The sequence below is a fragment of the Periplaneta americana genome, chromosome 1 (assembly GCF_040183065.1).
Source record: "Periplaneta americana isolate PAMFEO1 chromosome 1, P.americana_PAMFEO1_priV1, whole genome shotgun sequence".
In the NCBI taxonomy this organism is placed as follows: domain Eukaryota; kingdom Metazoa; phylum Arthropoda; class Insecta; order Blattodea; family Blattidae; genus Periplaneta; species Periplaneta americana.
Genome location: NC_091117.1, coordinates 97,853,490 through 97,865,598, shown reverse-complemented (window position 1 = coordinate 97,865,598; position 12,109 = coordinate 97,853,490). Strand labels below are relative to the sequence as shown.

Here is a 12,109-nt window from a genome sequence, read left to right as displayed (position 1 = left end):
TAAAATTAATATTTCAGGTTCTCCTTTTTGTAAGAAGTTTATATTCTATACTGTTTTTTTTTTACACGAAAATAATATTAAATTATTAATAATTTCAAATGAAAACGTAATACTTATGGTCCAATGTCATATATCATCTGTAAGAATTACAAGACATACAGAAGTGGAGTTATTTGCACCTAACAACAGAGAGTTCTTCTTCCTTAAGATTAATGCAGAAATTCTTTGTCTTAAATCTGTATATCTTCAATTGCACTCACTGTGCAAGCTTAAGATTTTTTTTATTATTATTTTCTCACTATGCTTCAGATTTCTTTTTATTATTTTCTCACTATGAAGATATAACTTTTTAATGCTAAAAAACAAAGATTTCGAGATTTTAACAGAGACATTTTTTTCAGCATTCTTGTTACTGGAAAAGAAGTTTGGAGCATGCAGTTTATAAACGCACACAGATTTCTTCCGAACTACTAGATGGATTTTGTTCACATTCAGAATTTACGAGCTGAATGACAAAACACTTCAAATATGCTCACTTTAACTGAAAAACTTTTAGCCTACGTATTTGTTTAGAAAAATAACACGAATTGGAGATTTACTAAAAATTGACTCTAATGACTTTTTTTTTCCTTTTGTTACGTAAATTAAAGTGCCACATGAAAGAGTATAAAATACAATTATCTTCAAAAAATGTCCATTTCAAGAAAATTTTATATTATTTGCCGAAAATTACTTGATTCAAACATTTTTGGGCTTAAAAATTTTACCGAATTACTTTGGAAAATTAACGTAATCTTAATAATTTCGATGATAAGGGCATTTATTCTCATGTCTGTAAATAATTTAAAGAGCAAGAAGTTCTACTTATGCCTTAAAAACCCTAATACTTGTGTCATTATTAGTTAAAAAGGATCTATAGGATATGACCCAGACATGGTGTTAATAACTCAAAGAAAATTTCTTCTGGTTGTTCTAACACACCACAACATTATTCCATTAGACCCAAAAAAATGTCAGTACCAAATCCACTCTTGGCAGCTGTAATGTAGTTTTAGTGATGGGATGATAGCATAGCTAAAATAAAAGAGCAGTGAAATTATAATGGCAGAGAAAAGAAATCTCCATCACAGTCAATTTGTCCATTATAAAAGTTAATAGTAAAATATTAGCCCTGACATCATGCAGTGAGTGAATTACATTTGTATGTTAAATTGCGATGATACTCACTGGTGTTATAAGATGAAGGTTATCAAAGAAATTGCCAATGTAGCTCATAATGCTAAGTTTAGCTGATATTCGTTCAACCTTTCCTAACTGCATCAGGAACTTGTCTTCTTCCGTCAATAAATTCACATTTTTCTTTGAAGCTACATATTCCCTGTAGGCCTTAGTCTGCAATGGAAAATTATACATTACCAAAGAATCTACTATTACAGGAAAGACAGGCAGAAAATTTTCTACCAACACTCCCCAATATGCCTATGTCTAATTTTAAAACAATACATCAGAAAGTAATTTATAAGAAGTTATATTGTATGTATTATAGGTCATGGGAACAATTTATTTTCTTACTTCTTAATTGAGAGAACATGCTTTTGGAGTCACCAATATTGATGGTACTATTTCCAGAGACACATTAATGCTGTAAAACATAGTATAGCAAAGCCAAATTATACAACATTCAAAGGTTACTGATTTAATGACAGCAAGAGTAGTGGTTTGCAGCCTCTTTAATTAATGTAATTACTTTGTTCCAGTTTCTGTAAACTAGTCGCAACAGGTCAGAGTCCAAGTAAGAGATTGGTAATGGAGAGGTTCCAAGATCAAGATCTGTTCAAGTTATCTTTATATAATGTTATTCTATGAATACAATTATCGCTGTACTTTATGTATGTTTAAAATAACAGAGCAATACAGGTATTACTTCTTTCGTTAATGGTGTCCCTTAATACATCATGTACTATTTCAACATTACTTGCTTATCAGAAATGACTGAACTTTCACAGACTCCTTGTAAATAGTCATCACAACTATGTGAAAATGATTACAAATCCATTTTTGTTTTTATGATAAGACTAACTGGAAAGTAATCACTATTTAATAACCATATTTCTATGAGCAGGGAAAATGCTTGACTTTTGATTGGTTGAAGGTTCCATACCACACTCCTTCCATTCATGACAGAAATGTATCTTTGAATAGTAACACATACAAGAATAATGTTGAGATAGTATCACATTAAGGGGTAGGTTGAAGACTGAAATGTCCAAAACTGATAGGTTATCATTTATATGTTTTTATCTTGAAAACTACTCAAACAATAATAACCATAATTTCGAAATATCTGTATATATGTGTCTTGCATATGCCACATGAATTTCATTCTGATTGGATGAATTGTTTAAATATATTGATGAGTTCTTTGAAATTATGTTTTATTTTTTTTTTTGTTAACTCAAACATTGGTTTTTAATGTACCTTTTCTCAAAAACCACCATAGGCAGAAATGTGAATATTTTTTTTTTACACATGTTAGGAGCCATATTTTACAATCTGAAGAATAGAGAATCTCATAGCTTCATTACGATCAAAGTAAAACAAGAATATTTGTAATGATCAACATTTTCAATAAAGAAAAAAAAAGCGTGTATGAACGAATTATGTGACTTATAAATACGACTGCTCGTTATTTGGTGTAATGCAGTATGAGCATCAGTGCAAGATTTGAACCAAATTGGACTTGTAGTTTCTGAGAAAAAGGCCACTGAAGATTGCAAAATGTCATTTTGAGAAAAACAGCGATACAGATAAATTTTATTATTAGTGCTATGTAGTTACGGCATAGTGCGTCCTCAGGTTCTGGATATGGAAGGTAGCTGCGAATATATTGAATAAGCAGTCACAGACAGCCGATGAGGGGTGGTCTTCCAGCTTGCGAGTTGGGCGAAGGGCTAATAACTCATTACCGTAAAAAAACAGCTTGTTACTAAACCTCAAAATAAGCCTCGGGATGGGACTGACTCTCTGACACAACCACAGCAAAGGAATAAGGTTACGAGATTTGGTACTTGGAATGTTACAAGCCTATACAGAACGGGGGGGGGGGGGGTAACATTAGTAGCAAAAGAACTAGCTAGATATAGAATAGACTTTGTGGGACTACAGGAGGTTAGGTTAGATGGGAAGAGCATATTACAAATAGGAGATTACTTGTTGTATTATGGGAAAGGAAACAATAATCATCAATTAGAAACAGGATTCTTTATCCATAAAAGAATAAAATCAGCAGTAAAAAAGGTCGAATTTATCAGTGACAGGTTATCGTATTTAATACTTAAGGGTAGATGGTGCAATATTGTAGTTATAAATGCTCATGTCCCCACAGAAGAAAAAGACGACAATATGAAGGATAGCTTCTATGAGGAATTGGAACACACTTTTGATCAGTTATCTAGATATCACATGAAAATTTTATTGGGGGATTTCAATATTAAAGTACGACAGGAGGATATTTTTAAACTGACTACTGGAAAAGAGAGCTTACACATAACTAGTAATGATAATGTAGTTAGGTTAGTCAGCTCTACCACATCAAAAAATTTAATTGTCAAAATTAAGGTTTGAAATTAAATGGGTTACATCAGTGCTTGTCTATGTGGATGACGTGAATATGTTAGGGAAAACATGGAAATTTTACTTGAAGCAAGTAAAGGGATAGGTTTGGAAGTAAATCCCGAAAAGACAAAGTATATGATTATATCTCGTGACCAGAATATTGTACGAAATGGAAACATAAAAATGGAGATTTATCCTTCAAAGAGGTTGAAAAATTCAAATCTCTTGGAGCAACAGTAACAAATATAAATGACACTCGGAAGGAAATTAAAAGCAGGATAAATATGGGAAATGCATGTTATTATTCGGTTGAGAAGCTTTAGTCATCCAGTCTGGTCTCAAAAAACATTGAAAGTTACCATTTATAAAACAGTTATAATACTGGTGGTTCTGTATGGTTGTGAAACTTGGACTCTCATTTTAAGAGAGGAACAGAGGTATGGGTGTTTGAGAAAAAGGTGCTTAGGAAAATATTTGGGGTTAAGACGGATAGTTACAGGAGAATGGAGAAAGTTACACAACATAGAACTGCACGCGTTGTATGCTTCACCTGACATAATTAGGAACATTAAATCCAGACTTTTAGATGGGCAGGTCATGTAGCATGTATGGGCGAATCCAGAAATGCATATAGAGTGTTAGTTGAGAGGCCAGAGGGAAAAAGACCTTTGGAGAGGCTGAGACGTAGATGGGAGGATAATATTAAAATGGATTTGCGAGATATGATGATAGAGACTGGATTAATCTTGTTCAGGATAGGACCAATGGCGGGCTTATGTGAGGGTGGCAATGAACCTCTGGGTTCCTTAAAAGCAGTAAGTAAGTAAAGTAAGTAAGTAAATAAGTGCTATGTAGTCTACCTTGCTTCGAAATATACCATGTAAAGGGTGAAAATGATAATTTTAATAAAAAATATCTCCCTCTCCCTATCTCTCTTCCCCCCCTCCCCCTCCTCCCCTCTCTCTCTCTCAGAAAAGTGGCAAATTTAATTGAATTGAAAGTGAAAAATGTCATTTTTCGTCATGTCAGTCTTCAAACTTCCCTTAAGAAGCAATACTTCTCTTTCTCTATTATTTTAAACATTTAAATCATAGTGCTAATAAATATAAAATAACATTGCACAAAAACAAAAGAAAGTAAAGGAAAAAAGGATGAACATAATGGTCTTGTTCGCGAGACACCTCTAACCCTTCACCATCAGTTTCGTGACTAGGCTCTGAGTTACCATGGCTAACTAGCAAAAGAAGAGAGAAGGTTAAGCACATTAACTAAAGAAGTGGCACATTGTGAATTTCACTGCCAGTAACTCAGCAACCATTGAGTGTTGTATAATATGATTTCATTAGACATACAATATACATAAATTAGTTCGTCAAAATCTTTCACTGAATAAAAAATAATAAAAAAAAATGGAAGAACAGTGTAAAATAGCAGTTCTGGGCTTTACCTCTTGGTCGGTAGGTACCATTCTTTGTAGAATTTCCACATTTTCCAGGGATAGCAGCTTCAGATCCAGTGAATTTATTGCAGCAATCACCTTCTCTGGAGGCATCTCCATTTTACGCCTTGATATTGCTGTATTTAAGATTTTGAAGTAAAGTACATTTATTTACTACAGGAGTTTTAAAACTAAAATACATACTAGCTCAAAAATTAAATAGGCAACTGCTTTCCAAAAAAACACAGATAAGTTAAGTTATATAGGTAATAGCTAAATGGCTTTGGCTTGGCAGTAGTGATTCTTGCATACGCCAAGTTACATAAATAAATAATGCATACCAAATCACATATTACTGGGATATCACTGTCACGTAAGTTATTTTAATTTATTCTAATAAGGAAACACAAACAATACAGAGTTGCTTTAATTATATGGGTGTCTCAGGAAGAATGTAAAGTACTTCAGGACAATGTAGTTTGGGTTAATCTACAATGATTTAACCTGATATACCTACGTCCTAAATGTAACGGTTGGGAAGTTGGACGAACTTTTAAATGGAGAGATGCATTATAAACATATTTCTACGTTTTGGAACATTGTGATACGATGCATTATTGAAATGCTGCATCTTGTGTTGTTCCAATAAGTTTATTTTACAATTAAAATAAAATAATTACACAAGACAAATTATTACTAAGTTGCCCTTCTTATGAATTCCATGAATTGTAAATTCATCTGCTACCAGTACCTGTTCTCTTTCCGACATGAATGAAACACTTGGTAGCTTGCCAGTTTCGGAAAGCACGGGAAAACACACAGTTAGATGGAACCCCTTGATTGGGAAAACGTCGCAATGTCTGTATACCTCAACATCAGCCAATGTATCGTCATCACAAAATTCATAAACAAAAAGCATGTCTGCATATTCACTATGCAAATACACGAATTAAATGTCAAGTGAAAATGTATTCAATTGCGTGTTTTGTGCTGGCATTGTGGTGCTCAGTGTGCAAAAGATCTGGTGTAACACATCAAGTATAGTACATGGAAACGCAAAACGTTCCAGTATTTCTCCCCTTAATTTCTTCCCAACTGTTAGATTCGGTCATAGGTTTATCAGGTTAAATTGATATAAGTTAACCCAAAACTACATTATCGGTATATGAAAGGAATATGGGAAAAATTGTTACGTTAAAATAATGTTCAGTCATATAAAAGAGAACTTGTACAATAATGTGATAAAGTAAAAGCTTCTTTAAGGTACTTCTACTCTCATATTCTTCACATTTACAGTAATGGAAAATAATTATGAGGCCTGGATACAGAAGAAAATTACATACTGGGTGCACACACTCACATGTGTGCACAGACACAGACACACAAACCTGCGTGCACACACACACATACTAAACAAAAACTGAATACTATTCTTCACAAAGATCAAAATATCACTGTACAGACATCTATCTATTACAGTATAGATATCCAGTCTCCAGGCTCTGATGTTTCGCGAGTAAGGAAAGTGTAAAGGAGAGAGACCAACCTGCCAACCTGTTGCATTGTTGAACTTGTGAACAGAATCTCGAAATTCAACTGTGAATGAAACTATTCTGCTACATTTTAACCTTAAGGGGATTATTCCTGTGTTCGTCCATGGTCTGGAATTTAGGTTAAGTTTAGATTTAAGACCTCTCCTGGCACTACATTATCATAATCATCCTATCACATCATCGGGGTAATGTAACTCTGCCTTCCAGGCGCCCCCAACCTCAGAAGTGGGTTACAATTAAGCCACAGCCAGGAGAGAAGACCAGAAATGTCGAAAAGACAACCTGGTGGCATTGGACAAAAAAACATTTTAACCTTAAAACATTCTGGTTCGGTTTCATATAATATTTTTAATTACTATAGTTTGCTGTTACAAGACTGAAGTTCTGGTATTCACAGAAGAATTCAGTCACAGTTTGCAATGCTGGGAGAAATGTGTATATCGGAGGTGAAAAATGTCTGCTAGAACCAACCACAGGTCCTGTCACAATGCATGTCTGCTGAATTTAGGGAGATGTTGCTACGCTGTCATTTCTCTTTTGCGTGATACACATGGCAGATATGGTGTTAGTTCTTTGTGTTAGTATAGGTGAAGTTGGTTTGTTGTTTTGTGCTTAAATGATTTACAATAATATGTGTAAGGCTTACTATTGCTATAGTAATATGGCCAGTTCATCAGAATCGAGAAAGAAAAAAATTGACTCTTACAAGAGCCAAAGCCGCGCATTTATATACAAGTTGTGTGAATATTTTGAGAAGGAGTGAGACAATGGAGGACCTTATCTCCTTGTTACAAAAGTCGTAGACAGAGTTCGTGATGCTTTGAACGTGGGAAGAACAACTGTTAAAAATATGACAAAAAAATTTTCAGTTGATCTGAATACACTGTCTGAAGTGCCACATATTCCTGGGAAGTAAAGACCATGACCAAGTAAATTAGTCTGTTTCATTTGATACACTTTCATTACAACATTAATGTTATTCCCATAGTCTGTGATAATGTACTCTTATACTGTATATACAACCTCTGATTGTGGTTCTGGCTGGTCACACTTGATGATGTGTATCAGAAAAAGAACTATTGTTTGTATACATCTGAAGTCTGATTAATGTAGCATGTTGCTAGTCAGCGATGTATGCAATGGAGGGGGGGGGAAAGGAACTGGCCATCCTACCCCATTATCTCCTGACTTAGTTGCCTGATTAGTAATACCTACTGGAGTTACTTATGAGGTTCAAATCTGTCTTTGGACAGTTAACTAAATAACTGCATATATACGTATTTAGGTGTGTACATTAACAAAGGATATGTATGATCTGCATATGTGTAAAATTATTTATATATTATGTGTTCACATTAGTTATCATTACACAACAAAGAATTGACCAGAGAGTGAGCAACAGTTTTTATTTCATTTCTAGTGTATCGGCAACACTGTCTCTCTCTGTCCTGAGGACCATCAGGACCGGAGACTGGATGGTTGTACTATAACTTCAGAAATTATGTAACATATGCCATGCACTAATTATAGCCATCATGATGGTAAATATGGAAAATATAGAGGTCATACAAGGGTGGATCCAAAAGTAACCGGAACCGAATTGTTGCACATGCATGCTTTGTAGTTATGAGTTGTGCTGTTAGGTGGTGTTAGTTTGGGGTCTCCCGAGCTGGTGTCAGTCTGAGTTAAGTGGTTTTTTTGTGGTGCTGTGTTGTTTGCATTCCTGTTTCAACCGTTTGGCGATTAGTGAGATGGCCGACCAAAAGGTACAAAGAGTGTGTGTGAAATTTTGTTTTCTGTTAGGGAAAACTGCAGCCGAGACCGTTGGGATCCTTCGGCAAGCCTTTAATGATGATACTTTGGGAAAATCACAGGTCTACAAGTGGTAACATGTCAACTGAAGACATGCCACGCCCCGGTCATCCTTCGACAGGAAGAAATGACGAAAACATTCCCAAAATCAAATGTGCAATTGATGAAGATCTTCGAAAGGCCATTGACGAAGTTTCTGAGGAAATGAACCTGTCATGGAGCACAGTCCAGTGACTTTAACCGAAGATTTGCACATGAGACGGGTGTCTGCAAAATTTCTTCCTCGCTTGCTTGCTTGCAGATGACCAAAGAGAAAACTGCGTGAGAGTTTGTCGCAACTTGAAGAGTGAAGTTTCAGAACGATCCAAATTTTCTTAAAAGAATTGTGACTGGGGATGAGTCTTGGTGCTATGGGTACGATCCAGAACCAAAGCAAGCATCAAGTCAGTGGAAAACTCCAAATTCACCACGACCCAAGAAAGCACGTCAAGTGCGATCCAATGTGAAAACAATGTTGATTTGTTTTTTTGATGTGAATGGCATTGTCCACGAAGAGTTTGTTCTACCAGGACAAACAGTGAACCAACATTTCTATTTGGATGTGTTACAAAGATTACGAGAGAGTATGCGACGAAAACGACCTGAAATGTGGAGAAATAGGAACTGGTTGCTTTACTACGACAATGCTCCAGCCCACACAGCTCTGACAGTCCGACAGTTTTGACAAACAACAACATGGTGCTTATGCCTCATCCACCCTACTCACCCGATCTGGCTCCGTTAGACTTTTTTTTTTGTTTCCACGGATGAAGAAATGTCTGAAAGGAAAGTGATTCAGTGATGTGGATGACGTCAAAGAAAACACGCTAACGGCTTTGAACAGTATCCTGCCTCAAGAGTTCCAGCACTGTTTTCAGCAGTGGCAAAAGTGTTGGGACAAGTGGATTAATGCACATGGACAATACTTTGAAGGGGACTAAAGTACTGTGAATGTAGAGTTCAATAAAAATGCAAAAACAAAAAAAACGTTCCGGTTATTTTTGGGTCCCTCCTCGTATACTTGCATTTATGTAATGACAGGACCAAGGAAATATATTTACATTATGTTTCATTAAGAAAAAATTCTTACCTATATTCCTGAGACGTGTATGTTCCAGTAAAGAAACATTTTCTGTACGTTTGAATCGTTTGCTGGGAAAACTGGATAAGCCATCAACATCTGTATCTCCGTTTGTTAAGGCTCCACCAACACCAATCTTGAATCTTTCTTCAAAGTCACTGAAGTCTATCACACTGTGCAGCTTATCATCATCCAGCTCATTGAATATTGTACCTCGTACCTAGTGGAGCAAATATTCATTAGTAAATAACAACAACAATAACAACAATTGTATTTATGTATTATGAAAATTAATGTGCTAGCCAACAGCAATTTACTGTTGTGCAAGTTGGAAGATTTAATATGTCTTGAGACAGGGGAAAGAGATTTATAATTTCTGTTGTAGAAAAGTTTGTTTGTTCTCATACCTCTCATATGAACATGAAAGCTAAGGTTGTAAGATTCACAGATTATATAACCTTTAAGGGCCTTTAATAAAAATAGGGAATCAATATCTTGACCTTTGGAATATAATATGTGACAACTGAAATAATCACAATTTTTGCTATAATTATCGTTATGTTCGAATGTATGAGGTGTGTTCTTAAAGTAAGTTCCGTTTTCAATCATAGCCATTGCATCACTGCAATCGTTATTTTGCGCATGCGTGTTTTCTTCTTCAGTCCTCAGGCAAGCAGTTTCAGAGCTTCAGTCCGTGTGTGTGGTTAGTTGTGATCAACTGAAATGTTAAAAAGTGATCGAGCACCCCGCCGACTGTGAGATGCAGTCTGTTATCCATTTCTTGAATGCGAGAAACATCAAACCAACTGACATTCATCGTCAACTTTGTGAGGTGTATGGTGATGATGCCATTAGTGATGGAATGGTCAGGAGATGGGTTAGGAAGTTCAACGAGGGCCGCGTCTCTGTGCATGATGAGCAGCATACTGGTCGGCCATCTTTGATCAATGACGATTTGGTGCGTGCTGTCGATGAAAAAATTCATGAGGACAGGAAGTTCACAATTTCTTCACTTCCCTTGAATTTTCCACAAATGTCGCGGAGTATTCTCTACAAAATTGTGACAGATCGATTACGATATCGAAAATTGTGCTTACGATGGGTACCCAAGATGCTCACCGAGGAACACAAAACCAAACAAGCTTCCAGTGCACTGAGCTTTCTCACACGTTACAGTGAGCAAGGCGATGAGTTTCTTGATCATATCGTGACAGGTGACGAGACTTGGGTGTCTCACATGACACCTGAATCAAAGCAGCAGTCCATGGAATGGAGGCACACTACATCGCCAAGGAAAAGGAAATTCAAACAAACCATGTCAACAAGCAAGATCATGTGCACTGTTTTTTGGGACAGAAAAGGAGTCCTACTCATCGAATTCTTGCCTCGGGTGAAAACATTAATAGAGAAACCTATTGTCAGACCTTGAAGAAGCTCCGTTGCGCAATTCAGAACAAGAGACGTGGGATGCTGACCAACGGAGTTGTGTTGCTTTATGACAATGCTCGGCCACACACAGTTCGTGACACCCAAAATCTCATCTCGAAATTTGGCTGGGAACAAATTGACCATCCCCCCTACAGCCCGGATTTGGCTCCGAGTGACTTTCATCTCTTCCTGCACCTCAAGAAGTTCCTTGGTGGTCAACGTTTTGATGGCGACGATGAAGTGAAAACAGCAATGCAGGAGTGGTTCGCATCATTGGCGGGTGAATTCTACAATGAGGGGATAGAAAGACTTGTGCCACGACTCGATAAATGCCTCAATAATGGTCGAGATCATGTTGAGAAGTAATTGAAAGTGTGGGGAATACAATGCTACAAAAATGGCTTGTAAATATCTTCCCGTTTACTTACTACACCCTTTTGGAACTTACTTTAAGAACACGCCAAACATAACAATATGAATTTTCGTTGTATACTTTGTGATTTAGCTGAATCAGTTGTAACAGATTTTCAAACTACAGAGGCACATTTAAGTTCCGATCTCACTAACGTAAAGTGCAGCAGCAGTGGTGGCTGCGGCAGTGGCAGCAGTAGTAATAATAATAATCACCTGATCATCTTCCATTTTAGGCCTCGTGGCCATTTTGATCTCAAATATAAGGTTTTTAATTATTTATTACTGAATCCATTTTCAGATGCTATTTCGAGGATTTTCTTACACTCAGTGTTATAATTTTTGAGGGTAAGAGGTGTATTTATGAGTCTGTCTATTAAATAATTGAACATACTAGTACTAAGATTTGTGAATATGGGTGGTTAGATGGTATGTGTAGGTTATGATTAGATGCTATTGGTTTTCCATAAATATTTCACTTCAAGTTTGTATTTCGCATTATTAAAGTGAGATAAAGAAAATTTATTGATCTGTTTTTTCCCCGTTTCATGTGTGAACCTCATGTTGTTATGTATCTTATTGAATCTGTCTTAATACACAAAAGAAAAAAGTAAAATGAAAACAATAGCCACTAACACATTAAAACCTTACACAGAAAATAGAAACAAAAAATCTTGACATACAATAACATATAAAAAAATAATTTCTAAGAAACTAAGCATTTAGAACCAA

At 35.9% G+C, this 12,109-nt stretch overlaps 1 protein-coding gene across 2 annotated transcripts in view; it reads right to left on the bottom strand.

The window, feature by feature from the left end:
* Frl (formin-like protein) overlaps positions 1-12,109 on the bottom strand; it is a 542,073-nt gene that overhangs the window by 37,133 nt on the left and 492,831 nt on the right. For both annotated transcript variants that reach the window (XM_069824507.1, XM_069824516.1), the window contains exons 13-15: positions 9,548-9,758; positions 5,063-5,190; positions 1,228-1,392 (exon numbers count right to left, since the gene is read on the bottom strand). In XM_069824507.1, the coding sequence (XP_069680608.1) occupies positions 1,228-1,392; positions 5,063-5,190; positions 9,548-9,758 (504 nt within the window). The remainder of the gene's footprint in view (positions 1-1,227; positions 1,393-5,062; positions 5,191-9,547; positions 9,759-12,109) is intronic.